Source organism: Cynocephalus volans, chromosome 8, assembly GCF_027409185.1.
Source record: "Cynocephalus volans isolate mCynVol1 chromosome 8, mCynVol1.pri, whole genome shotgun sequence".
Classification (NCBI taxonomy): Eukaryota; Metazoa; Chordata; class Mammalia; order Dermoptera; family Cynocephalidae; genus Cynocephalus; species Cynocephalus volans.
This window is the reverse complement of record NC_084467.1, coordinates 115594928-115622559: the sequence shown is the minus strand read 5'-3', so window position 1 is coordinate 115622559 and position 27632 is coordinate 115594928. Positions and strand designations below refer to the sequence as shown.

The 27632-nt window shown below is 36.6% G+C and overlaps 1 protein-coding gene across 1 annotated transcript; it reads right to left on the bottom strand.

Moving 5' to 3' along the window:
• Positions 1 to 22273: 22273 nt before the first annotated feature.
• Positions 22274 to 24990, bottom strand: LOC134383883 (T-cell surface glycoprotein CD1a-like). Its single transcript, XM_063105382.1, has 5 exons — positions 24930 to 24990; positions 24304 to 24570; positions 23344 to 23622; positions 22878 to 23156; positions 22274 to 22368 (listed from the first exon to the last, which is right to left on the bottom strand). Exons 1-5 carry the CDS (start codon positions 24988 to 24990, stop codon positions 22274 to 22276), a joined length of 981 nt encoding a protein of 326 aa, XP_062961452.1.
• Between the last annotated feature and the right edge of the window lie 2642 nt (positions 24991 to 27632).

Here is a 27632-nt window from a genome sequence, read left to right as displayed (position 1 = left end):
TGCTGTGAATGAAAGGATTTCAATTTATTTTATGGCTGAATAATATTTCCTTATGCATATGTACAAATTTTTCTTTATCTGTTCATCTGTTGGTGGGCACATAGGTTGATTCCAAACCTTGGCTACTGTGAAAATTGCTGCAATAAACATGAGGGTGCAGGTATCTCCTAGATATACTGATTTACTTTCCTTTGAATTATACCCAGCAGTAGGATTGGTGATCACATGGTGTTTCTATTTTTAGTTTTTTTAAGAAAACTCCATACTGTTTTCCATAATGGCTGTGCTAGTTTACATTACCATTAGCAGCTCACCAGATTTCCCCTTTCTCCTCATCCTCCCCAGCATTTGTTGTTTTTCTCTTTTTGATAATAGCCTTTTTAATGGGCTCAGAGGATATTTCATTGTGGTTTTAATTTAATTTTCCCTGATGATTAGTGATGTTGAGCATTGTTTCATAAGCCTGGTGGCCATTTGTATGTCTTTTGAGAAATGTCTATTTAGATACTTGGCCCATTCTTTCATTGGATTGTTTGGTTATATTTTTTATTGAAACACAATTGGTTATTCATTTTTGAGGGGTTTAACATTGACAATCAATACTTGTATGTATTATGTGGTTCTCAAATCAAGATAATACCCATTTTCAACATTACATGATATAATCATACTTGTGGGCCTTTAACAATTTCTTGCTAACTGCCTCTCCCCCTCCACCTTTCCAACCTCTGGTGGCCTCAGTTCTGTTCTCTTCTATTTTATATTTTTTATTTTATTTTATTGATTATACATGTTCATGGGATACAGAGCTGTGTTCTCTCCTTTAGAAAGTTCAATGAATTATTGTACTTATTGTATTTTTATTTTTTTCTTCAGTTTATTTTTAAACTCACATTTATGAGTGAGGACATGTGGTATTTCTCCTCCTCTTCCAGGCTTATTGCTCTTAACATAACTTTCCCTAATTTCATATTGCTGCAAATGGCAGAATTTTATTCTTTTTTATGGAGAATAGTATTCTATTGTGTATATATACCACATTTTCCTTATCCAGTAGTCCATAGATGGATATTTAAGTTGATTCCAACTCTTGCCTTGTAAATAGAACTGCAATAAATATGGGAGCTCAGGTATCCTTTTAACATGATGATTTCCATTCCTTTGGGAATATACCCAGCAGTGGGATTGACGAATGCTATGGCAGAGCTGTCTGTAGTTGAGGAAACTCCATACCATTTTCCATAAGGGTTGAACTAATGGACAATCTCATCAACAGTGTAGAAGGGTTCCCATTTCTCTATATCCTTGGTAGCATCTTTTAATCTCTGGGGTTTTTGTTTGTTTGTTTGTTAATAATGGCCAGTCTAACTGGAGTGAGAAGATATCTCACTATGGTTTTGATTTCCATTTCCCTGATCTGAGTGATGATGAACATTTTTTCATGAGTCTGTTGGCCATTCATTAGCTTTCTTTGAGAAATGCTTATTCAGCTCTTATGCCCAATTTTTGATTGGTTTACTTATTATTTATTTATTTATTTATTTTACAGTTTTTGAGTTCTTTATATATTCTGGATATCAATCCCTTCTCAGATGCTATTTGTCAATATTTTCTCCCATTTGGTACATTTTCTTTTCAATCTGTTAATTGCTTCTTTTGCTGTTCAGAAGCATTTCAGGTTGATATAATCCCAAGGGTTTATTTTTTCTTTTATTTATTGTTCTTTGGGGGTCTTATTCATAAAGTCTTTGTCCAGTCCTACTTCCTGAAGTGTTTCCCCTATGTTTCCTCTTAGGAATTTTCTAGTTTCAGGTCTTATATTTAAGTTATGAATCCATTTTGAGTTGATTTTGGTATATTGCAAGAGAACTGGTCTAGTTTCATTCCGCTGCATAGGGATGTCTAGTTTTCCCAGAACCATTTATTGAAGAGGCAGTCTTTTCTCCAATGTATATTTTTGTTGCCTTTGTCAAAGATCACTTGATTGTAAATATGTGGGTTGATATCTGGGTTCCTTATTCTGATCTATTGGTCCAAGTGTGATTTTGTAACTGTACTATTCAGTTTAGTTTAGTTTACTATAACACTGTAGTATAATTTGAAGTCAGTTACTGTTATTCCTCTTGCCTTATTTTTTTTACTCAGGATTGCTTTGGCCATTTGGGGTCTTTTGTTGTTCCATACGAATGTTAAGATTGTTTTTGCTATTTCTATAAAGAAAGTTATTGGCATTTTCATGGGGATTGCACTGAATCTTTGGTTAGTTGGACATTTTGACAGTGTTAAATATTCCAATACAAGATTATGGAATGTCTTCCCATCTTTTGGTGTCCTCTTTGATTCCTTTCAGCAGAAATTCCTAGTTCTCATTGCAGTTTTTCACCTCACTGATTAAATTGATTCCTAGGTATTTTATTTAATTGGTGACTATTGTAAATGGGATTGTGTTCTTGATTTTTTTCTTATGCTAGTTCATTATTGGAGTATAAAATGCTATTGATTTTTGTGTGTTGATTTTCTACAATTTACTGAAATTGTCAGTTCTAAGAAGGGTTTTTTTTGTTTCTTTGTTTTCATTTTTGTTTTTTTGGAGAGTCCTTAGTTTTTTCTATACATAGGATCATGTCATCTGCAAACAGGAACAGTTTGACTTTGTCTTTTCCAATCTGAATACCCTTTATTTCTTTCTATTATCTGGTTGCTCTGGCTAGTACTTACAATACTATGTTAAATAAGAGTGATGGGAGGGGTCATCCTTATCTTGTTCCTGTTCTTAAGGGAAAAGCTTCAACTTTTCCCCATTCAGGATGATATTGGCAGTGGGTTTGTCATATGTTGCTTTTATTGTGTTGAGATACTATGCCTATTTTGCTGAGATTCTTTATCACAAATGGATGTTAAATTCTGTCAAATGTGGGGTTTTTTTGTTTTATTTTGTATGCATCTATTGAGATAAATACATGGTTTTTGGCCTTGATTTTATTTATATGTTGTATCATTTATTGATTTGCATATGATGAACCATTCTTGCATCCCTGGGAAGAATCCCACTTGATCGTAGTGGAGTTTTTTAGGTTTTTTTGTTTTTGTTTTTTTGTTTTGATATGTTGCTGTATTCTAAATGCTAATATTTTGTTGAGGACTTTTGCATGTATGTTCATCAGAGATGTTGGCCTGTAGTTTTCTTTTTTTGTTGCATCTCTGTCTGATTTTAGTATCAGGGTAATGGTGATGTCATAGAATGAGTTTGTGCAAATGGCCTCTATTTCAATTCTTTTAAATAGTTTGAAGAGAATTGGAATTAATTCCTCTTTAAAGGTTTGTTAATATTCAGCAAAATGCCATCCAGTCTTGGGCTTTTCTTTGTTTGATGACTTCTGATTACTGCTTCATTCTTGTTGCTTTTTATTGGTCTGTTCAGGTTTTTGATGTTTCCTTGGTTCATTCTTGATAGTTTGTATAGGTCCAGAAATTTTTCCATTTCCTCTAGGTTTTCAAATTGGTCAACATATAGTTGTTTATGATCATCTCTAATGATTCTTTTTATTTCAGAGGTATCAGTTGTAAGGTACCCTTTTTCATTTCTGATTTTTGTTATTTGAGTCTTCTCTGTTCTTTTTTTAGTTAGTCTACTTAAAGGTTTGCCTATTTTCTTTATCTTCTCAGGAAACCAACTTTTTGTGTCATTGATTTTTTGTATCATTTTTTGTGTCTTTTTTTCATTTAGTTCTGCTCTGATCTTATTTATTTCCATCAACTAATTTTAGGATTGGATTGTTCTTGTTTTTCTAGTCTTTGAAATCTAGCATTAAATTCTTTATTTGAAATCTTTCTATTCATTTGGTGTAAGAATTTATTGAAAAAAAGTGTTCCCTCTTAGTACTGCTTTTGAAATATCCCACAGGTTTTGGTATGATGTGCCTTTATTTTCATTAGTTTCAAGGAACTTTTTATCTTCTTGGATCCATATGTCACTCAGGAGCAGTTGTCATTCAGTTGCTTAATTTATATGTACTTATTTAGTTTCCAGTGATTCGTTTGTTATTGGTTCTTAGTTTTAATCTGTTTTGTTCTAAAAAGATACTTGCAATTATTTCAATTTTTAAAAAATTTGCTGACAGTTGATTTGTGACCTAACGTGGTCTATTCTAGAGGTTGTTCCATGCACTAATGAAAAGAATGTATATTATGTAGTTGTTAGATTAAATGCTCTGTAGATATCTGCTAAGTCCAGCTGGTCTGAAGTGTAGCTTAAATTCTGTGTTTCTCTGTTGATTTGTTGCCTAGATGATATGTCCAATGCAGGGAGAGGGGTGTTCAGGTCCCCAACTATTATTATATTGGGGGCTATCTCTTTCTTTAGGTCTAATAGTGTTGATACAGGATGTGTTCATTTTCCCTGGGCTCAGGTTTCAGGACATGTCTCTGAGTTTTCAGCCACTCCCCGATGTCTAAGGCTCCCTCCTCTGAGCTCTCCCCTGGAGGAAAGTTACTGTTGCCAGTTAGACATATTTTTAGCACTAACATGAAGAAAATGAGATGACAGGGGACTATCTTATACGATCCTGTGGCTGGGCATGCTCAATAGAGAGCACAGAACATTCTGGTGCATATAACTGGGAACCATGCCCTTGATTGAATATTCACTAGATAGAAAAACTATAAAAGCCAAATCCCAGCCAAGACAGTATTGTTGCTGCTCATTCTCCTGGAGGCAACCCACACTTCACTGGCTGAGGTATGTATATTTTACTTTGTATCTAGCTTACTTTCAGCAAGCAGCTGCTCATTCTCTTGAACCAGCCTGCAATTTGTACTGAACTTTAAGTATTTTTTTCTGGATTTTGTGTCAGACTTGATGCCTGTACTGAACTTACCATTGTTTTAAACTTGGTGTGGGCTCTGCTCAGTCTCTGGAGCATGTCACACTCTCTCTGTGGAACCTGTATTTATCTATTTTATTAAACTTGTTCTCACTTTCTACTGTGTTTCTTCCTTTGAATTCTTTCCTGTGGTAGAGTCAAGAACCTGGTAAGAGGACTGGGTTGGTTGAGGCTGACTTCTAAGCCCCCCAGAACCCTAACAACAACATCAGTGTTTGCTTTATATATCTAGGTGCTCCAGTGTTGGATGCCTGTATATTTATGATTGTTATATCTTGCAGGATAAATCCTTTTACCTTTGTATAATGACCCTCCTGGTCTAATTTTATGGTTTTTACTTAAAATCTATTTTATCTGATATAAGAATAGCTACTCATTCTCATTTTGGGTTTCTATTTGTGTGGTATATATTTTCCACCCCTTCACTATTAGTGTTTGTGTGTCTTTACAGATTTAGGCCCTCAAAGATAGCATATAGTTGACTCTAGCTTTTTAATCCAATCTATCAGTCGCTGTCTTTGAGTAGGAAATTTAATCCATTTACATTTAGTGTTATTATTGAAAGGGATTGTGTTACTCCTGGCATTTTATCAATTTTCATTTGGATGTTTTAAATATCTTTCACTCCTTTCTTCCCCTTTTATTGTTTGTTTTCCTGTTTGTTAGTTTTTAGAGGTGGATAGATAAAATTAATTTCTCTTTCTCATTTGCACTTTTGTACTACAGTGGAATTTTGTTCTACTAGTGTTCTCTCTTGTGTATTCTTGATAGTGATTGTCATTTCTTAGATTCCATATGTAGGACTACCTTGAGGATTTTTTTTTTTTTTTTTTTAGGGCTGGCCATGTTGTGATGAGCTCTTGCAGTTTTCGTTCACCTGGAAAATACACTATCTCACCCTCATTTATGAAGGAAGACCATACTGGCTAAAGTATTCTTTGCTGGCTTTTTTTTTTCTGTTAGTATTTTGAATATATCATCCTGTTCTCTTCTGGCCTGTACAGTTTCTGTCGATAAGTCTGCTGTTAGTCTGATGGGGATTCCCCTATAGATGACTTGATGCTTTTCCCTTGCTGTTTTTATGATTCTCTCTTTGTCTTTGAGGTTTGCCTGTTTGACTATAATGTGTCTCAGAAAGAAACTTTTGGGATTGAATCTTTTGGGGGATCTTTGAAGTTCCATGTCTCTCCTTCTACCTGGGAAGTTTTCTTCCTTTATTTCATTGAATAGGTTTTCAATGCCTTTTCCTTTTTCCTGCCCTTCTGGGATACACATGATTTGGACGTCTGTGCATTTCAGGTTGTCTACTAGCTTTCTCTGATTTTCTTCACTTTTTTGTTCACATGGGCTATTTCAAAAAGACTGTCTACAAGATGAGAAATTCTCCTGCTTTCTATTTTTTGTTTTTGGTGTCCTTTTCAATTTATTTTATCAGAGTTTTACAGTTTACCTGTTAGAAGTCTTTCACCCTTTTAGTCAAATTTATTCCTAGGTGTTTTATATTTTTGATAGCTACTGTAAATGGATTGCTTTCTTGTTTTCTTTTTCAGATTATTCATTGATAACATATAGAAATGCTACTGATTTTTGTATATTGATTTTTTATTCTGAAACTTTACTGAATTCATTTATCAGTTCTATCAGTTTTTTTAGTGGAGTCTTTGGGTTTTTCTAAATATAAGATTATGTCATCTGCAAACATGGATGATTTAATTTCTTTCTTTCCAATTTGGGTGACCTTTATTTCTTTCTCTTGCCTGATTGTTTTGGCTAAGACTTCCAGTACTATGTTGATTAAAAGTGGTGAGAGTGGGCATAATCATCCTGTTCTAAATCAAAAAAGAAAGACTTTTAATTTTTCCCCACGAAGTATAACATTAGCTGCAGTTTTTTTGTACATGGCCTTTATTATTTTGAGCTATGTTCCTTCTGTGTCTAATTTCTGGAGTGTTTTTATTATGAAGAAATTTTAAATCTTATCACATGCTTTTTCTGCATCTATCAAGATTATCTAAATATTTTGTCCTTCATTCTGTTGATGTGATGAATCATGTTAATTGATTTCCGTATGTCAAACCATCCTTTCATCCCTGGGATGAATCTCACTGGATCATGGTGAATGATATTTTTAATATGCTGCTGGATTTGGTTTGCTAGTATTTTGCTGAGAATTTTTGCACCTATGTCCTTTAGTAATATTGGCCTGTAGTTTTTTGGGTTTGTGTGGGGTGGGTGGGTGGTTCGGTGTGAGTGTGTGTGTGTGTGTGTGTGTATTTGTGTGTGTGTGTGTTTGTATTTGTGTGTGTGTGTGTGTTTGGTCTTCAGTTTCCTGCTCCCTTTCAAGGTAGAATGAGGGTAATGTTTGCCCTGTAGTATTAATTTGGAATAATTCCCCTTTAATTTTATGAAATAGTTTGGGAAGACTTGGTAGCCATTTTTTGTCATTGTATTTTGTTTTGTTTTGTTTTTATGTTTGGTAGAATTCAGCAGTGAATTCACCTACTCTTGGGTTTGTCTTTGTTAGGAGGCTTTATAGTACTGATTTAATATTATTATTCATTATTGGTCTGTTCAGGTTTTCTATTTCTTCCTGTTGCAATCTTGGTAGGTTGCACATGATCAGGAATTTGTCCATTTCTTCTTTGCTATTTAATTTGTTGGTATATAGTTGCTTATAATAGTCTTTAATAATCTTTATATTTCTGAAGAATCAGATGTAATGTCTACCCTTTTGTCTCTGACTTATTTATTTGAGTCTTCCCTCTTTTTTTCTTAGTCTAGCTAGTGATTTGTCAATTTTGATTCTCTTTAAAGTAAGTTTTAATTTCAGTGATCTTTTGTATTAGTTTGTGTGTGTGTGTGTGTGTGTGTCCATTTTATTTATTTCTGCTTTCATAGTGTTTCTTGCCTTTTACTCATTTTAGGTATGATTTGGTCCTGCTTTTCTAGTTCTCTGAGTTGCACCATAATGTCCTTTATTTTACATCTTTCTACTTTTTTGGTGTATGCATTTACTGCTCTAAACTTCTGTCTCACTCCTGCTTTGCTGTATTTCATAGGTTTAAGTATGTTAACATTTTCATTTGTTTTAAGAAATTTTTAACTTCTTTTGTAATTTCTCCATTGACCTATTGGTGATTTAGGTTTATGTTGTTTTATTTTCATGTATTTTTACAGTTTTCAATGTTCCTCTGGTTAATCATTTCTAGTTTTATTCCATTGTGGTTAGAAAAGATACTTGATATGAATTTAATTTTTAAAAATTTGTTGAAACGTATTTTGTGGTCTAATATATTGTCAATCCTAGAGAATGTTCCATGTGCTAATGAGAAAAATGTGCATTTGGCATCTGTTAGGTGAACTGTTCTGTAAATATTAGTTAGGTCCATTTCGTCTAGAGTGTAGTTTAATTGCAATGTTTCTTTGTTGATTTCTGTCTAGATGATCTATCCATTGCTGACAGTGGGGTGTTAGAGTACACTACTATTATTGTGCTGCAATCTATTTCACCTTTTAGCTCTATTAATATTTGAATTTATATATTTGAGTGCTCCAGTGTTGAAAGCATATCTATTTACAATTATATCCTCTTGATGAATTGATCTCTTTATCATTTTATAATCTCTTATCAGATTTTGACTTAAAGTGTATTTTATCTGACATAAATATAGCTACGACTTTTTTGGTTTCCATTTTCTTGGGATTTTTTTTTCCATTTCTTCACTTTTAATCTATGTGTTTCTTTAATGAATAGGTGGGTTTCTTGTAGACAGCAAATAGTTGGCAGTTGTTTTTTAATCTATTGAGTTATTCTGTCTTTTAATTGGAGATTTCATTTCATTATTTTAATGTTATCAGTGATAGGTAAGGACTTAATACTGCCACTCTGTAATTTGTTTATTGGTTGTTTTATAATTCCTCTATTCCTTCCTTTCATTCTTACTGTATTCCTTTGTGGTTATTGATTTTTTCATATAGTATGTTTCAATTCCTTCTGGGTTTTTGTTTTTTTAAAAAATTGTATTTATTACAGGATTTTGATTAGGGGTTGCAAAAAATCTATAGATATGGCAGGTTATTTTAAACATATGACAACTTAAATTTGATCACAGAGAAAAGAGATAAACAAGAAAAAACTAGAAAACTCTATACTTTGACTCTATAACCCTTATATTTTGACTTTTATTGTCTCAGTATTTTATATTGCTTATCCCTTAATAATGTTGTATGTATTCTTTTAAATAATTATGTCTTTTCATCTTCATGCTACAAAATGAGTAGTTTACACACCATCTTTACAATATCAGAGTATTCTGAATTTGTCTATACACTTACTTTACAAGTGAGTTTTATATCTTCAGAAGTTTTTCCTTACAGTTTAGCATCTTATTTTTCAGTTTGAAGGGTTGTTTTTAACATCGCTTGAATGATAGGTGTGGTAATGAAGTCTTTCAGCTATTGGTTGTCTGAAAAACTCCTTATCTCTCTTTCCTGTTTCAAGTACATTATTGCTGCATATATTATTCTCAGATCACAGTTTTTTCATTCAGCATATTGAATATGTGATTCCACTCCCTCCCAGCCTATAGGGTTTTCACTGAGAGGTCTGCTGCTGAACAAATCTGTGTCTCTTTATGTTGTTTGCAGTTTCTCTTGCAGTTTTAAGATCATCTCTTTGTCCTTGAACTATGAGGGTTTAATTACTATGTATCTTGAAGTAAATTTATTTTGGCTGAATCTGTTTTGTTACCTTTAACCATCCAGTATTTTGACCTTTATATCTTTGTCTAAGTTTGGATATTATCTAGTTTTCTGATAATACTTCTTTGACTAAATCTTCTACTCTTTACTATTCCTCAACTCCTTCTTCAAGGCCGATGACTCTTAGGTTTGCTCTTTTGAGGTTAATTTTGATTGCTGCAGGCATTTTCCATTTCATTTTTTTTCTTTTTATTCTTCTGACTGTGTATTTTAATATGGTCTTTATTCAAATGCAGTTATTTCTTCTGCTTAGTCAGTTCTGCTGTTGAGAACCTCCAATGTGCTCTTCAGATGTGACAGTGTACATTTTAGCTCCAAAGTTACTGTTTAGTTTTTTAATTATTTCAATCTTCTGATTAAATTTCTTTGATAAATTTCTGAATTGCTTTTCTGTGTTGTGTCGGGGATCACCAAGTTTTCTGAAAACTGCTCTCTTGAATTCTTGATCTAAGGGCTCACACGTCATTGTCTCACTAGGGTTTATCATTGGTTCCTTGTTTTCTCCATGGGAAGTCCTGATTCCCTGTCTGCTGTTATTTCTTATGGACATATACAGCTTTGAAGTTATTTAGTTAGTCCAAATTTCACAGTCTTGTTTAATTTGGTTTTTCTAGTGTATGTATGATTGTAATTCTGTAGAGTTTGTCTGTGGATTTTCTTTAGCTCAAAATCATTGCCTCATTTGTGGCACTAGATGGCACCATAAACCAAGATTTGCTGTGTAACTTGCCACATAGGTTGGAGCACTGTCTTCCTAGGTGAGGGTGGGGTGCCAAAGGGGGTACCCCAGCTACATTGGTAGGCTTGCAAAAGGTCTGTGCTCAGGGGACCCTTGGATCTTAGGATAGTGTTGCTGAACAGCCTATCTGATTGGTGTCTCTTTTGGCTGAGATGCAATGTAGTCATCTAAGGTGGAGTGTTAGCTTATGGTAACCTCAACCCCAGTCTTCGTTGCCTTGTACCCTCCAGGGTTTTCAACTTGTGGGCAGTTGTGTGGCTTCCCATGGGTTAAGGCAGGAATGGTTTCCTTTCAAAGAAAACCATGATGGTGGGAATGCAAGTTGTCCACTTGTAAATGATTTACTTCAGTGTAGAAACTAGAGGGGAAGTCTATTCCATGTGATTCCTGACAGCTTGGGTAAGGAATATTGTAATTAGAACTGTCCCTTACTATTGCATTTTGCTGTGGTCTTTCACTTCTCTGTGTCTCTAGGAGCTGTCACAACCTCAATTTTGAGTCCTGGAATGTTCCTGTTCATAATCATCAGCTGGATAGTTAGTTTTGGTTTTCTCTGAGTGAAGCCAGTTTTCTTCTACTCCACCATTTTTGGTGACATCACTCAATCAAATAATATAAGAATGGTGCAAGGTAGGGTAGGGCACAGCCAAGCTCCTGACATGTTCTCACAGATAGAGCAGCCTAAGCATCCTTCACTAACCCACCTCCATGCTCTGTCTAGTATTCTGACAGTAGAGGACATACCACCTTATTCCAATCATGAATACCAGGAACTCTGTGTATCAGTCTAATTGAAAAGCTGCCTCACATTTTATAGAAGGGGTCTCAATTCTTTCTTGAGATTTCCCATTAGAGGTAAACTTTCTTCATTTAAAAGGAGCCCATTATGGATGAAAGCAAAGTGCTTGCATAGGAAACCAACAGAAATCTATTACAGGAGAGAAGAGAGCATTATATTTATCCTATGTTGAAGGTTGTTAAAGAATGATGTGATAAACAGAAAAGCTAAGAAAGAAAGGCTACAGTAACCTCTGAGGTTTGACTCTGCATGATTAAATATGATCATCAAAAGAGGAAACAGCTCAGAGAAGATTATTAATTATATTTTCAATATCTAGAATCATGGCTGCATTTCATATATTTGGGAACCACCATTGTTTGCCATACAAAAAGTAAAACTGAATATTTCATTAATGAATGAATGAATAAATGAACAAACAAATGAATGACCACCTTGTCAGGAGGTAAATATGAAAAAGAAATCCTGGATTTGGGGTATTTAACTGTCATTGCCATGACATTCATGGTTTATTAAATTCTGGTGATACAATTCACCACCTGAATGAGAAATTCAACAAAAGGATAGATAGTAATAAAATCAAACAGAAATCTTGGAATTGGAGACTGCATTGAATGAAATATAAAATATATCTTAGAGTCTCAAAAACAGACTAGATGAAGTAGAAGAAATAATTTCTCATCTTAAAATAGCAGTTTTGAAATAACACAGGAATACCAAAAAAAAAAAAAAAGAGGAAAAAAAAAAGAATTATCACAGCTTACAAGAACTATTGGATACTATTAAGCAACCAAATATTCAAGAAAAGGGCATTCCATAAAGACAATAAAACTGAAAAAATCTTCAATAAATTAAGAACTATAAACTTCCCTAGTCTTAGGAGGATATGGGCATACAAATCCAGGAAGCTCAAAGGTCCCCAAATAGATTCAACCCAAATAGGTCATCTTCAAGACACATTGTAGTCAAACTATCCAAAGTGAGAGATGAAGAATGAATTCCAAAAATGGCAAGAGAAAAATGTCACATCACTTACAAAGGAATCCCCTTTACACTAATAGCATATTTCTAAATAGAAATCTTACAGGCCAGGAGAAAACTGGGATAGTATATTCTAAGTACTGAAAGAAAAAAAAAAACAACCTGACAACCAAAAATATTATACCCTGCAAAGATATCCTTCAAGATTAAGGAGAAATGAAGCCTTCATCAGACAAACAAAAATTAAAGAATTCATCACTACCAGTCTGGCATGAAAGGATTTGCCTAGGGGAGTCCTAAATCTAAAAGAGAAGGAATGATGACAACAATCATGAAAACATCAGAAAATACAATCCTTACTGGTAGAGTAGATGCAAAAATTGGAAAGAGAAATGAACCAAATAATATCAATATAGGAATGTACCAAACCACAAGGATAAACACTAAGAGAGTGAGAAAGGAACAAAGAATGCATAAACAATTAGCAAACAACCAACAAAATGACTGGTGTAAGATGTTACATATCCAAAATGACCATAAACAAATGGATTAAATGACCTAATTAATAAACATAGACTGGCTGAATGGATAAAAAAAATACATGACCCATCCATATGCTACCTACAATAAAATACATTACCTACAAACATATATTGACTAAAAATGAAGAGATGGAAAGCGATATTCCATGAAAATGGAAAATGAGTGTGAGCAGGGCTAGCTATACTTACATTAGAAAAAAGACTTTAAATCAAAATATGTACGAAGAGACAAAGAAGAGCACTACATAATGATGAAGGGATCAATACAGCAAGAGGATATAACAATTGTAAATATATATTCACCCAAATACCAGAGCTCCCAGCTATATAAAGCAAATATTATCAGATCTTAGAGGAGAGACAGACACAGACACAATAATTGTTGGGGACTATGATACCCCACTCTCAGCACTAAACAGACCAGCAAGACAGAATATCAACAAGGAAACAGAAAATTTAAATGGCACCATGGACCAGATGGACCTAACAGACATATGTAAGGCATTTCATCCAACAGGTATAGAACACACATTATTTTCATCAGCACATGTAACATTCTCTAGGTGTGAACATATGTTATGCCACAAAATAAGTCTCAACAAGCTAAAAAAAAATCAAAGTCAAATCAACTATTTTTTCTGACCACAAAGGAATAAAACTAGAAATTAATAACAAAAGCAATCTGTGAAACTACACAAATGCATAAAAATTAAACAACATGCTCTTGAATGACAAATGAGTCAAAGAAAATATTAAGAAGGAAATCAAAATATTAAGTATTTCGAGGCAATATTAACAGGAAAATTTATTGCAATAAAGGCCTAGTTTCAAATAATCAGCCAAAAATGCAACTCAAGGAACTGGAAAAGCAAGAACAAACAACCCAAAATAGGTAAGTAAAAAGAAATAATAAAAACTGAGCAAAAATAAATGAAATTGAGACTAAAAATACAATTAAAAAAATTAATCATATGAAAAGTTGTTTCTTTGAAAAGATAAACAAAATCAACATACTGTTAGCCATGTCAAACAAACATATGACCTGGAAAGACTGAAACAAGAAGAAATAGCAAACCTAAATAGATCAATACCAAGAAATGAGATTGAATCAATAATAAAAGGTTTCCTAACAAAGAAAAGCACAGAATTAGATGGTTTTACTGCTGAATTCTACCAAACATTTGAAGAAGAAATAATGATAATACTTTTTAAACTGTTTCAAAAAATTGAAATGGACAGAATTTTTCTTAATTCATACTACAAGGCCATACTTAATTCATACACAAAAACCAGGCAAAGACACAATAAAATAAATAAATAAAACTACAAGCCAATATCCCTAATAAACTTAGTTGCAAACACATCAAAAAGGTTATACACTGATGGAGTTTGGGTGTGTTGTCCCCTCCAAAACTCATGTGGAATTTTGATCCCCAACATGGGTGCTGGAGAGTGATTGAGTCATGGGGGTGGATCCCTCATGAATGGATTAATATTCTCCCTGGGGAGGAGGGATAAATGAGTGAGTTCTCACTCTATTATTTCCTACAAGAGTTTGTTGTTTAAAAGATCCTGGCACCTCCTCTTTCTCTCTTGCTTCCTCTCACCATGTGATCTGCTTGTACCTGCCAACTGCCTGCCACTTTTCTGACATGAGTATAAACATCCAGACGCCCATGCTAGATGCAACTGTCCCAGAATTGTAAGCCAAATAAACCTGTCTTCTTTATAAATCACCCAGTCTCAGGCATTCTGTTATAGTAACACAAAACAGACTAATAAAACTGGTACCAGGAGTGGGGTGTTGTTATACAGAAACCTGAAAATGTGGATGCGGCTTTGAAGCTGGGTAATGGGCAAAGTTTGGAGGAGTTTGGAGGATTTAGAAGAAGACAGAAAGATGTGAGAAAGTTTGGAACGTCTTAGAGACTTATGTGGTGGTGAGCAGAATGCTGATAGAAATGTGGACAGTAAAGGCCATGAGGATGATGAGGTCTCAGATAGAAATGAGGGACTTATTGGGAATTGGACAAAAGATAACCCTTGATACACCATAGCAAGGAACCTGGCTGCATTGTGTTCATGCCCTTGGGCTTTGGAAGTTGGAACTTAAGAGTTGTGAATCAGAGCATTTGGCCAAAGAAATTTCTAAGCAGTAAACCATTAACAAAGTTGCATGGTTGCTTTTAACAGCCTACTCAGAGTAATGGCAGAAAAATCGTGATGTAAAGCCAGAATTTAAAAGGGAATCAGAGTGTAAAGATTTGGAAAATTTGCAGCCTGGCCATGAGGTAGAGAAGCAGAGCAGGAGAAAAACAGAAGTGTGAAGCAGATAAACTGCTTGCTAAAGACTATCTTGGCAGTGAGTCAGCCAGATGCTAAGAACCAGGACAATGGGGAAAATGCCCTAAAGGCATTTGAGAAGTCTGGAAGGGTGTCCCACCCATCACAGGCCCTGAGGCCTAGAAGGACTGAGTTGTCCCAGAGGAACAACTGAGTTGCCCTCTGGAACCTGCGCCCTGCCTCCCAGCTGCTCTGGCTAGAGCAGCCCCAAGCATGGTTCATGCAGCAGCCCTGGAGAGTAGAAGCCTGAAACCTCATTGTTATCCATGTTGTGTTAAGTCTGCAGGCCAGCAGGACATGAGAGCAGTTGAGGCATGGCAGCCTCCACCCAGATTCCAGAGGATGTATGGAAATTTAACCAAGAAAGTGAAATATCTTTACAATGAAAGCTATAAAACACTGATTAAAGAAATTAAAGAAGATTCAAAATGATGGAAAGACATCCCATGCTCATGGATTGGAAGAATCAATATCTTCACAATAACCATACTATTCAAAGTGCTCTATAGATTCAATGCAATCCCCAGCAAACTACCAATGCATACATCGCAGAAATAGAAAGAAACAGTTCAAAAATTTACATTGAACACCAAATAGCCAAAGAATTCCAGAGAAAAAAAAGAATGTGGAGGGGTATCATACTTCCTGAATTCAAAACATAATAGAGTTATAGTTTAAAACAGTGTGAGGCTGCCTGGTTAGTTCAGTTGGTTAGACTGTTGAACAAAAAGAAGGAAGGAAGGAAGGAAGGAAGGAAGGAAGGAAGGAAGGAAGGAAGGAAGGAAGGAAGGAAGGAAGGAAGGAAGGAAGGAAGGAAGGAAGGAAGGAAGGAAGGAAGGAAGGAAGGAAGGAAGGGAGCAAAAGAAAAAGGAGAGAAAGAAGAGAGAGTGAGAGGGAGGGAGGGAGAGAAAAAGAGAAAGAGAGAGAAATAAGAAAAAAAGAAAGGCCATAATAAAATGTTTAACTTCCAAAAGGAGAGAAAAAATCAATAGTTACTAGAAGTGGAAAGGTGGGGCTGAAGGGGTTAGGGAATAATTGTGTAAGGGACAAAAAGAATAATTATGATTTGTAGTGATGAACATGCTAATAATATTGATTTGATCATCACATACTGTATACAAATACTGATATTCAACTCTTTACCCTATAAATATGTATAAATGTTTATGTTTCAACTGAAAAAAATAAATTAAAAAAAATAGTATGGTACCAGCACAAAAACAGACACATTGGCCAATGGAACATACTAGAAAATTCAGAATTAAACCCATATTCTCAGCCAACTGATTTTTGACAAAGGATCCAAGAACACATTGGGATAAGGACAGTTCCTTGATAAATGGTCTTGTGAAAATTGGAGATCCATACACAGAAGCATGTAATAAGACCCTTATCTCTCACCATATACCAAAATAATCTAAAAATGGATTAAATACTTAAAGTAAAACAAACTTTAAAACTTCTAGTAGAAAAAATAGGGAAAACACTTCAGAACATAGGACGGGGTAAAGATTTTTATGAATACTACTTCTGAAGCACAGGGAACAAAAGAAAAAATAACAAATGGGATTATATCAAACTAAAAACCTTCACAGCAAAGGAAATAATCAACAAAGCAAAAAGACAACCTTCAAAATGGGAGAAAAATATTTGAAAACTATGCATCTGATGAGGGATTAATATCTAGAATACACAAAGAACTCAAACAACTCAATAGTAGGAAAATGAATACCTTGATTAAAAAATGAGCAGAGGAACTGAACAGATATTTTTCAAATGAAGACACACAAATGGCCAACAGGCATATGGAAAAATGCTCAACATCACTAAACATCAGAGAAATGCTTATCAAAACCACAATGAGATATCATTTCACCCCAATTAAAATGGCTATTATCAAAAAGACAGAAAATAAGTTCTGGTAAGAATGTGGAGAATGGGGAACTCTTATACACTGATGGTGGGAATGTAAGTTAGTTCAGCCATTATGGAAAACAGTATGGAGATTTCTCAAACAACTACAGATAGAACTACCATATAATCCAGCAATACCAATACCTGGTATATATCCAAAGGGATGGAAATCAAGAAGTCAAAAGTATACATGTGCTCCCATGTCTATTGCAGCTCTATCCATAAAAGCCAAGAGTTTGAACCAACCTAAATTTCCTTCAATGGATGATTGGATAAAGAAAATGTGGTAAATATACACAATGGAATACTACTCAGCCATAAAAAAAAAAAAAAAAAAATTATGACATTTGAAGCATGGATGATCTTGGAGGAAATTATGTTAAGTGAAATAAGCCAGGCAGAAAAACAAATACCAAATGTTCTCATGCCTATGTAGAAGCAAAGAAAGCTGATCTCATAGAAGTACAGAGTAGAATAGTGCTTACTAGAGACTGGTAGGGGTAAGGGGCAGAGGCGGAATGGGAGGGGGTGGCCAGGAGATACAAAATTGCAGAGAGGAATGGGATCTAGTGTTCTATAGAAATATAGGGAGATCACAGTCAACACAAAGTATTGTATATCTTTTAATAGTTATTTGAGATGATGTTGAATGTTCCCAACACAAAAAGGTGACAAATGTCTGAGGTGATGGATATGTTAGGTGCCCTGATATGATTGACCATTGTACACAATGTGAATGTACCCAGATATTATATTGTACTCATAAATACAGACAAATATCATGGGTCAATTAGGAAAAATAAAGTGAAAAGAGAGAAAAAGAGAAATAGGGAGTAGAATGGTGGTTACCAGAGGCAGGGAAAGGGAGAGGGGTGGGGGAAGGGAAAGGTTGGTAGACAAGTAAAAGGTTACAAAGTTAGAGTGGATAAAAAGACATAGTTCTGGTGCCCCAGGGTGATGTTAGATAATAATATTGTATTGGATATTTCAAGATAGCCAGAAAACAGAATCTTGAATGTTATAACCACAAAGAAATGATAAATATTCAGGTGATGGATATGCTATCTATTCTGACTGGATCATTATACAATATACAAATGTATTAGAACAACAAACTGTCCCACATAAACATGTACAATAAAAAAAATTTAAATAACAAATGCTGGTGCTAGATTGTCTTCATTCTTATAAAAACACTGAGGGTATATATTTTTGCCTCAACTCAATGGAAGAATGAGGATTAGGAAACTTTCCAAAACTACTCACACACCAAGCAGCAGAACCAGCCCTTTGATTCCTAGTGAGTTCCTACGTTGTCAAAAATATATAAAAAGTCCAGGAGAAGAATTGATCCAGATACTATAGTTCAAAGCAAGACAGTGTAAGTGTTTAACAAAATAGAGACACATGCAAGAAAAAAGTAAAAGAGGGAAATCAATTTTAAGGAATGGTCAATCTCAGGTAGAGAGGAGAAAGAAAAGGGAGCAAAGATGAAAGCTGCAAACAAGAGCAAAAATTAGCAAAGTGTACCCTGAGGTCCGTGTGAAACAGGATGCTTTCAGCACAAACAAGAAGAAACTCAATTCGATGGGCTGAAACAGTAAACAAAAAGTATTGGCTGACATAACTGAGAAGCACAGGAGTCACTCAGACTGTGGATGGAATTTAATCTGAATTCTTCTGTGGATCTGTTGTCTTCATCTTCTCATCTGCATAATTTGCTTCTCTGGCACTGAAAAAATGACTTGAGAAGTCTCAAGCTTTATACCCCACACCATAACATTCAGGACAAGAGAGAGCATATTTTCCCCCTAACATCAAATGCAAGAATCAGGCTTCATAAAAACTGAGCCACCTTAGGAAAGGTGCATGGCCTGATCCACCACTCCGATCAAGGGTAAATGGGATCCAAATGATGATTGGTTTAAATCCTATTCATCCTTTAGTTATCACATTGTCAAGAATGAGTTCTCATTATTGCGTTAGGCTGATTACTACAACTGAGGGTGGAGTCAACCAAACAAAAATCACAGAGCTTCCATGCAAATGTGGGAAAATGGATTGGAACCTTGATGGATTGTATCTAGTCATATCTAATCCAGGTAGAAAGACAGCAGCAGTCATGATGTTTGCTCTCCCTCACCTCATATTTTTACCCTATCTCTTCTGCCATCACAACTTCATTTTCTAAAACTTTTTATATGTCCAGCTTTTGCCACCTGTACCTCGTCTCTCTGGATGTTCCCTTTGTCTTGTGCCCCTCTTCTCAGCCACTGAACAAATTAGAGCCAAGTCTCCTTCCCCAAGTTCAACTCAAATAAATTAATATAATAGGAAACTAAAACAACAACAACTATGAAAACAGTAAACTGCAAATCAAAGGCAATAATTTCAAACACAGAGCACAGTGATGATCTCTCTTTTTACCTCCACCTATTTATACTCAATGTGTTTCTGTTCTGCAGTAAATGCTTAAGAAATATTTGTTGATTTAATTTATGAATCTTAAGTAATTGAAGTTTACCCATGGATAACATGACTCATACTGCTATTTGGGGTCATTTGTAGATCATTATTATTCACCAATTCAGTATTTTCTACTACATTTACATGCTATAATTTATTTTTAATCCCTAAATCAATATAGTCATTTGTAGATGTGCACAAAGAGGTGCAAAATTTGAGTTACAGAAAACAACAAGTTCCCGACTAAAGTGGAAAAAGGTGTTTCAGTTCTCACACCTTAGAAAAGGATATTTTTAGTGTTCTATTTGTGCTACTTTTTTCATATTTTTGTGCTCTTTGTTAGAGATTTTATTGTTTCAAATGGCCCCAAGGCATATTGAGTAACAGCTGCCTAATGTTCCTACACACAAGAAGGCCGTGATGTGCCTTACAGAGAAAAGACGTGCGATGGACGAGCTTTCTTGTAGTTATAGTGCTGCTGGCTGTGAGTTCAGTGTTAATGAATCAACAATACCATACAGCCAGAAAAAAGAAGAAGAAATTCCCTGAACTGTAGGTGAGGCTGCTTATGAACTAACATCTATAATGCAATGATGAAGCTATGGAAAAGTAGCTAAATTTGTGGATTCAAGAGATAACAACAGATTTTTTTTTTTGAAGTATAGTAAACAGCATTGCTGTAAGGCTGAAAGCCAAAGAAATATATGATCATGTTAACCAGAGTCAAGAGAATATTAAGCACTTCTCAGCTCATGTTTGTTATAAATAAATACTACATATAATGAATTATTTGCAAATATATATGTTATATATGTTTTGAACACAAACACACATAAAATAAGCTTATATATTCATCAGTTAACAAAAACGTTGACATAGAATCCCACAAAAACCTAATCCTATGTTACCTATAGGAGCAATGGCTCAGTAGTCACTAATTCAGTGTTTGCAGCAACTCTATATAACATTATTTCCATGAAGAGTGAGAATGGACTGTCTACTACCTGCCTACCTTCTACTTCATCCCTGAGGTGCAATACTCTTGTGCCCTTTACTTGACCATTTTCTCTTCAGTGACACACTTTACTACATCTCAGGCCTCTCCTACATCAGTACTTCTCAAATTTCAATGCACCTCTGAATATCCTCCTGGTGATTTTCTACAATGCAAATCATAATTCAGTAAATCTGACATGAAGCCCCAGATTCTACGTTTCTAACACACTGCAATGTGATCACTCTGCTGCTTGTCCCCAAACCACAATGAATTGTAAGGACCTACATCCTGCCTTGCTCTTTTTGTTTAGAATACTTGCAACAGTAGCTTCACTCTAATGGCCCTCTATACTTGAAAAATAAGAGTGGTAAGAATCAAAATTGTGTTTCTCCTCGGGGTCTCAGAGAAGGAACTACAGAACTAGGAAAGTGTGAAGTTTCTTTGTTGGAGTGAGCAGGACTGAAGCTATGTTGGGACCTAAAGCTGCCTGGGCTGCAGGCGGGGAGAGGATTTTTAAAATGACCGTTTTTTTTCTCTCCACTCTTGCTTCCCATCCCCTGACTTTCTTATCTCACTCACTAAGTAGGAAAACAAGGCTGAAAAGATAATTAGTACTTTGCAAAGCTAACAGTTCTTTCTTTGAGACTTGTAGAGTTTTGAGAAATGATCACAGCCAGATGACTGAAGCTGACCTTGGGCACCAACCAGGTACACTGATGCAAATCAAAATCTTTCAGGGTCCTGAGATAACGGCAAAGATGAGCACAGAAACCAGATGAGGCCTTGGCAAGACCTGTACCTGACCCATAGAAATGGACCCCTCGTAACTCACATCTCCTGCTCTCCTGCTTTTCACCTCCCACATTTCATTCCCTCAAGCCCTCCTTTAAAAGCCCCTCAGTAAATGTAAATCTTGGAGATGGGATAGCCTACCATCTCCTTCATGTGAATACATCTGCTTTTCTAACACCAACCATTTAACTTATGAGGTTTTTTTTCTTTCCTTTTCAAGGGGGTGGTCAGCTGGACCTGTGTCCAGTAACATCTTGGCCAAGTTACAAGATTTTTAACAAGAAGAGCATTAAAGGTCTCAACTGCTATGAAAGTATCAGGGAAAAAAAGAATAAGAAAATTCTACAAATTTGACATAAATTCCACACTGATTTTTATTGAAAACATGTTATCACCAGGGATACATATATTTGAAAGACATACTTTGCTCTCAAAGAGCTGAAACACTAGAAGGGGAAAAGGGACCTAACTAACTACAGTGAAAGATAGGAAGTGAGGAGCAGAGTAGCACAGTACAGTTGAAATATGGTGGGAGTTCAGATGAGGGTGAAACTGCTTTCTACTTGCAAATCCAGGAAGGCCCTCAGGAGGAAGTGACATCTGAAATAGGCCTGATGATCTATTAATATCTGAACATGTGGAGGTTGCTAGGACTCCATTCCATTCAGAGTTAAAATTGAATGTGAAAGTTCCAGAACCCAGGTCAAAACAACAAACTCTGCAAAATTATATTTAGCTTACACTGACAACTGATCATTAAGCAGAAACAAATATTATCAAAAGATTTATAAGGAGAGTTGAAAGGACGTCATTGCCATGTTGTGCTCAGGTATGTCATGAGCCCCTGAGCTGTTGGGTCCTCATTCCAAAGGGAGAAGCGTGCAGAGGAGGCTCACAGTGTGTCCTATACAGAGAACAGAGGTGGAGTTACTTTGCATAAATGAAGTTGATAACTGAGGAGTGAAAGGGAGGGGAACTGGAAGCAGAGACAAACAAAAGAAGATGGGAAGACAAGCAGGAGAGGAGAAAAGAGTAGGAAATATGGACACAATGAACTCACCAGCACTTCCAAAACCAAAATGCAAGACCTGCCAGAAGAGCTAGAAGCAGTATCACTGCCAAGAAAATCAAGCCCATGGAGCTGTGATGTTCTGTGGATTTGGGTGGACACCAAGGATGTTGTTTTAAATTCACCTCAAGTTTTGCCCCATTCACACCCTGTTTCACTGCATTTTTTTTTTTTTTGTCTTTTTCATGACCGGCACTCAGCCAGTGAGTGCGAGTGCCCGGCCATTCCTATATAGGATCCGAACCCGCGGCGGGAGCGTCGCCGCGCTCCCAGCGCAGCACTCTACCGAGTGCGCCACGGGCTCGGCCCCTGTTTCACTGCATTTCACTGGGCTTCTTATGCTCATTTGAGTGTTTAACTCACAACTGTCCTTACTTTACATTTCTTCTCTTATCGTACCTCAGATTTAAATCCTTCACATAACCCTCAACATCTTTCTGCACCTATAGGTCCCACATTATCAACACTTCTATTCTTTGCATTACCTATTTTTCTTCCTTTGGATAGTGACAACCTAAAATCCCATATACTTTAGCTTTGCCCAAGGACCTCCCATTCCCATTTCCACCCTGGGCCCCAGTTCCTTCTCACCCCAGTAGAGGATGATGTCCTGGCCTCCTAGACTGCTGTGCTTCACCCGGCAAGTCAGGTCAGCCACCTCCCCAGTATTCACTTCCAGGGTTGCTTGGAGATACCACGTCCCATCAGCATTGGGCAGGACATCACCCTGCCGAGTATCCAACTGCTCTTGCTCATTCCGCATCCACATCACCCATATGGGCTTTGGGTAGAATCCTGAGACATGGCACACCAGGAGCAGACGGCCAGGCCCAGGACTGGGGCCACTGGACAGCCAGGCCTCTGGCTTCACTGCAAAGAACAGGAAAATCAGGCAAGGATCTTCAAAAACATTTAGAGGTTCAGATCTCCACATGAGATCACATAGACCCATCTTTTTCAATTCTGAGAGGCATCTTCTTATCTTAAATTTGAAGGGGATGATAGAAAGGTATAATTTTAGAATAGAAAATTCTTGGGGAGAGAGTGCAGAACTGACCTTGTCGCTGGAGATCTGCCTTCCCTGAATCAAGAATTCCCAAGATGAAACGTGGGCAGGTGTCACTGAGTAACGTCTGTACCATTTCTGTGTAGACTTTGTCCTGATTAAGTACTTTGCAAACGAGCTGGGCACTACTTCCACCCTTTGGGGATGGCAGCCAAGAATTGTTCTGGAAGCTCAGGAAATCTGATCCTTGATAAGCTGTCCACAGGAAGTCTACTGAGACCCCCCCTGGGTGCAGCTCACAGCCTGCTGTCATCTGTATCTCAAAAGGATCTGGAGAAAAGGGTTATGAATTAGAGGAAAGAAGAAGTAAAAAGATAAAATAAGTGCAATCAAGAGCATAGAAGCAGAAGTGAGATGTTTGAGGGTTTCAAGGGAATGGAATGAAGTTTGCTTTGATCAGAATTTCAGAGAAAGGGGAATTTGTGGGATTGGAGGTGAAGGAAAAAATGAATGACATAAGAAAGAGGGCAAATTATTCAAAGGATGTGATGTGAATGGTGTTGGCAAGGAAGGACTTAGTGTGAGAGTGCTGGAATAACAACCTGGGGGAATGGAATGCATGAGTTACAATGAATGTGGAGATAGAGACTGTTGAAGAGATTGAATATGGGAGAAAATCTCACTTTAAAGAGTCAATCAAAGAATGAGGGGGCTGAAGATATCTGGTTCGGGGCCAAGGAAAAAGGTGGCCACAGGATGCCTTTATGAGAAAATAATAATTAATCAATCAATAAGAGAGGAGATCATACATGGCAGAAGACTTGAAGTGTTTGAAGAATCAGGGTCTGGCTTATAACCCCTGCCCAAAAGAGTGTTATTGCAGCTTCATGGTGGGGAAAGTGGAGTAAGATTCAGAAGAGAATGGAAACTGTTTCTGAGTGAAATAAGAAACTCATTTAGACACCCTCACATATGCACCTAGACACTCCCCACTGAGGATTCTGAACTCACATTCAAATCGCAACCGATGAATGTAGTCATGAAATGCCTGGGCAAATCTAACTAGATACAAATGCAAAAAATTTTCAATTTTCATAAACTCCTCATTGCTAAAGTTCCCCCTGGACCAAGGCTGCAGGAAAATGATGGTTCCAGAGTTGCTGTCCCAAGTATGAATATGAAATTCATCCAGCCATCCTGAAAGAAGAGTCTGTGTCCAGGAACGGTTGTGAAAGGATGAGATCTGGGTGACATGGAAGGAGACAGGCTCCTCAAACCCTGTGGCAACAGAACAGATAAGATGGGGAGCAAAAAGTTACTGAGAAGGAGAGAGAATACAATTAATATTAGCACCATTTTAATACAAGCACCAGAGTCGAGGAACTCAGAATGTGGAGAGAAGGAGAGTCATAGTTATCCCAGAGGACATTTGCCTGCTACAGGGTCTCACACCTTATTAATGTCCTCAATACAGCCCAAGGACCTGGAGCCAGGGAAACTCCAATGGAACCAGCCTGGCACTCTTACTCAGATACAAGCTGGCAAAACACCCCACAGAATCACACACACACACACACACACACACACACACACACACACACTCCTGTGCACAACTGGGCAGTTGCCAGAGTTCTTACCGTACTCATTGTGACTGCCTGGGAGAAGAACAGCCAGCAATGGGAGCAGCAGAAACAGCATTTTACTTGCAGATGTTATTTCTTTCTCTCAGAAAAGCTGGTCTTTGATTTCTGTTATAAAAAAACCTTTCCCACACTGTCTCTATTGTGACTTCCTTCTCCAACCAATGGATAAACCTCCCCTGGCTGCAACAGGAACAAAAAATCTGCTGCTTCCCAAAATCCTGGATTCCTTCTCAGTTTCTCACTTCCTCTCTGACTTACAGCTTCTCACCATTTCACCAATTCCTACCTGTTCACTTTCCTCTAATTCAACTGCTATGGACAAGTCTTCGACAGCACTGAGAAGTCACTTTTCCATTTTTTTCTCCAATAAAAGCATGAAACTTATTGGCTCCTAGTAAGCTTCTTAATGTTATCCTGACCCTGCTCTTTCCACTCTGTTTTTCACTCGTCCTTTAGATATCCTTCATGTAGTCTCTTACCCATCTCATCCCCAGGCCAGCACATTCACATCTCTGACTATCAACTGGTTTTTAATTTGCTTTTTCAAAGTAACCTATGATAGCAATGTGCAACAGTATAAACTACCACCAATTCACCATTATCTTTAGAGAGGAACCAGCAGCCATCACACAAACCACAGGAATGTTGAAAAATATAAAGAAAAACTTCCTCTGTTTGACTTCCATGTATGTATATTCATTCACCACACTGTCACTTAGCACCTGCTGTGCTTATGAACATACAGTGGTTGACAATGCAGTCACTTTATTCAAGTAGCTTTTAGTCCACTTTGGGAGAAAAACACACAAACCAACAACTGTAAATCTTGCTGTGCTGCATTTTATTATAACATGTCAACTGTCTGGATAAAATCAAGCCTGGTTGAAACAATGCTTTCTAACATGGTGACCCTTAACTGATATTTACCCTCTCATAATCTTGACTTCAGTAGTCCCCATGGGGTTTTGGTTCTATACTGTTGTTGTACTGTATACCCACCTAACAGAGTGCCTGGCAAGGAGTAGGTCCTTAGTGAATGTTTATTAAATAAATGAATAAGTTCAGTCCATGCACCCAATTACTTTTTTTAATTTTGAAGAAGATCTTCAACATAAAACATTTTTAGAACATCATAAGTTTACTTGTAACCTTGCATAGTGAAATGAGAATCTTCTACAATTCTATTTGGACAAAAAAATATTTACCTAAGCACAAAATTTACATACAGTGTCCTGCTGTAAATTTCCTGTAACTTTTAACAAGAAACTAGTCAAAACTTGTGATAAATGAAGTTATCAGAGCATTCTAAAGTCATTTCTGAGGAATTTTCTTCTAACTGTTTATTCTTGTCTTTTCCATTGTTGTCTTATCATAAGTTAGTCACTCTTGAGCAAGCTTACCTTCCTCTTTCATGATGCTTATAACTATTAAAAGCCTCTGAAATATTTGTTTATACTTTTTAACTCTCCTCTGCACCAATGTATTTGGGTTACATATTTTGTTATTTCTTGATTTACAAGAAAACAATTATCTAAAGCTAAATTTAAAAAGAAAATAATTTTTGAAAAGTTAAAGTTAGAATTCAGAAAGCTGGAAAAAACTTTACTTCCATACTTACAATTTGAAAAGCTGTATAATCATAATCACAACTTGACTTGAATCCATCAGAGACCTGAAATATCAGGGAAAGGAATTAACCACAAGTCTAAGGAACAGCAGATTCCTCCATGAAGAGATGGGATGCAAACCCTTGCTACTTAGAATAGATGTCAGAAGCAATACAAGCCAGTAAGGAGAATTCAGCTAAAATTGTTAAGAAACTACTAAAGACTAGCATGAGCGTATGAAAGCCCCAGGAGTCACAGACACAGAGGGAATTCACATCAGTCTCCAAGCTCTTCTTATATAGAACTTACCAGGGGCTCCTGAAGAGAACCAATGTAGAGCAGATAAACCCTCTCTCATGGTGCGAGTCTGAGGTATGAGCAGCTACTTCATGGGAAGTTTCAACAAGATCTTCCTCCCTTATCTTCCACACAGAACAACAACAACAAAAAAACCCTTCACCTGGAGGGGGACAGGCAGAAAGCTCTGGAGCCCTTAGGGAACAGGCAAAAACTGCAGCCTAGAGGAAGAAAAAGAATGGGAAGAGACAAGAAAATATCCCAGTCCCAGATTATTAGTGGTCCCAAACTGGTGGGAGAAAGGCAGAGCACTTACAGGGCCCCCAAAAAACTCAAAACAAGTCAGTTTGAGACTTGTTTGAGACTGAACCAAAACAACCCCTGAAGCTGCTACTCCCTCTGCCAAGCAGGAGAGCAAACATGAAGAATCAGGAGCAGTCTACTACAAAATAAGGGCAAGAACATGGAGATAGGTCCGCCTGAGGTACATCACAAAGGAAATAATAAACCTGACAGTAGAGCAGACATTAAGAAAACCTCCTGGCAAACCAGCCTCACTTTACAAAGTACAGTGCCAACATGTTCCACACCTGCAGATGCAACCTACTGCGGTTTGAAATATAAAATAAGAAATAACAATAGTGTTGTGAGGCACCGTCCCACAAGAAATGCACTTACACACCACTCATGCAGAAAAGGGCAGTTTATTCACTCCAGCTGGCCAGCATCCATCTCCCAAGGAGCAACCAAGGTAGAGCGTCATCGGGCTTTGGTCTTGTAGGGTTTTTAAAGA